General features: G+C 47.5%; 1 protein-coding gene across 1 annotated transcript in view; it reads right to left on the bottom strand.

The window, feature by feature from the left end:
* The window catches only part of LOC106511949 (zinc finger protein 239), a gene marked incomplete at both ends in the record, with an annotated part of 4,976 nt that extends 4,447 nt beyond the window's left edge, over positions 1-529 (bottom strand). Inside the window, one exon of the mRNA XM_014000663.1 lies at positions 6-529. Coding sequence (XP_013856117.1) covers positions 6-529 — 524 coding nt within the window. The remainder of the gene's footprint in view (positions 1-5) is intronic.
* Positions 530-533: the final 4 nt, after the last annotated feature.

Here is a 533-nt window from a genome sequence, read left to right as displayed (position 1 = left end):
GTGACTGACTGAATCTCTTGCTGCAGTGGTCACAGGTGTAAGGTTTCTCTCCTGTGTGGATACGTTGATGGACCTTCAGATACTGTGACTGACTGAATCTCTTGCTGCAGTGGTCACAGGTGTAAGGTTTCTCTCCTGTGTGGATACGTTGATGGACCTTCAGATGTTGTGACTGACTGAATCTCTTGCTGCAGTGGTCACAGGTGTAAGGTTTCTCTCCTGTGTGGATACGTTGATGGACCTTCAGATGTTGTGACTGACTGAATCTCTTGCTGCAGTGGTCACAGGTGTAAGGTTTCTCTCCTGTGTGGATACGTTGATGGACCTTCAGATGTTGTGACTGACTGAATCTCTTGCTGCAGTGGTCACAGGTGTAAGGTTTCTCTCCTGTGTGGATACGTTGATGGACCTTCAGATGTTGTGACTGACTGAATCTCTTGTCGCAGTGGTCACAGATGAACTTTTTTTCTCCAGGGGGTTTGTGTCGTTTTTGTTCTGAATCGGTTACGTCCTTTAAGCTCTCCTCACCCTGG

Source organism: Austrofundulus limnaeus, unplaced genomic scaffold (assembly GCF_001266775.1).
Source record: "Austrofundulus limnaeus strain Quisiro unplaced genomic scaffold, Austrofundulus_limnaeus-1.0 Scaffold3658, whole genome shotgun sequence".
In the NCBI taxonomy this organism is placed as follows: Eukaryota; Metazoa; Chordata; class Actinopteri; order Cyprinodontiformes; family Rivulidae; genus Austrofundulus; species Austrofundulus limnaeus.
This window is presented reverse-complemented; position numbering and strand designations above follow the sequence as displayed.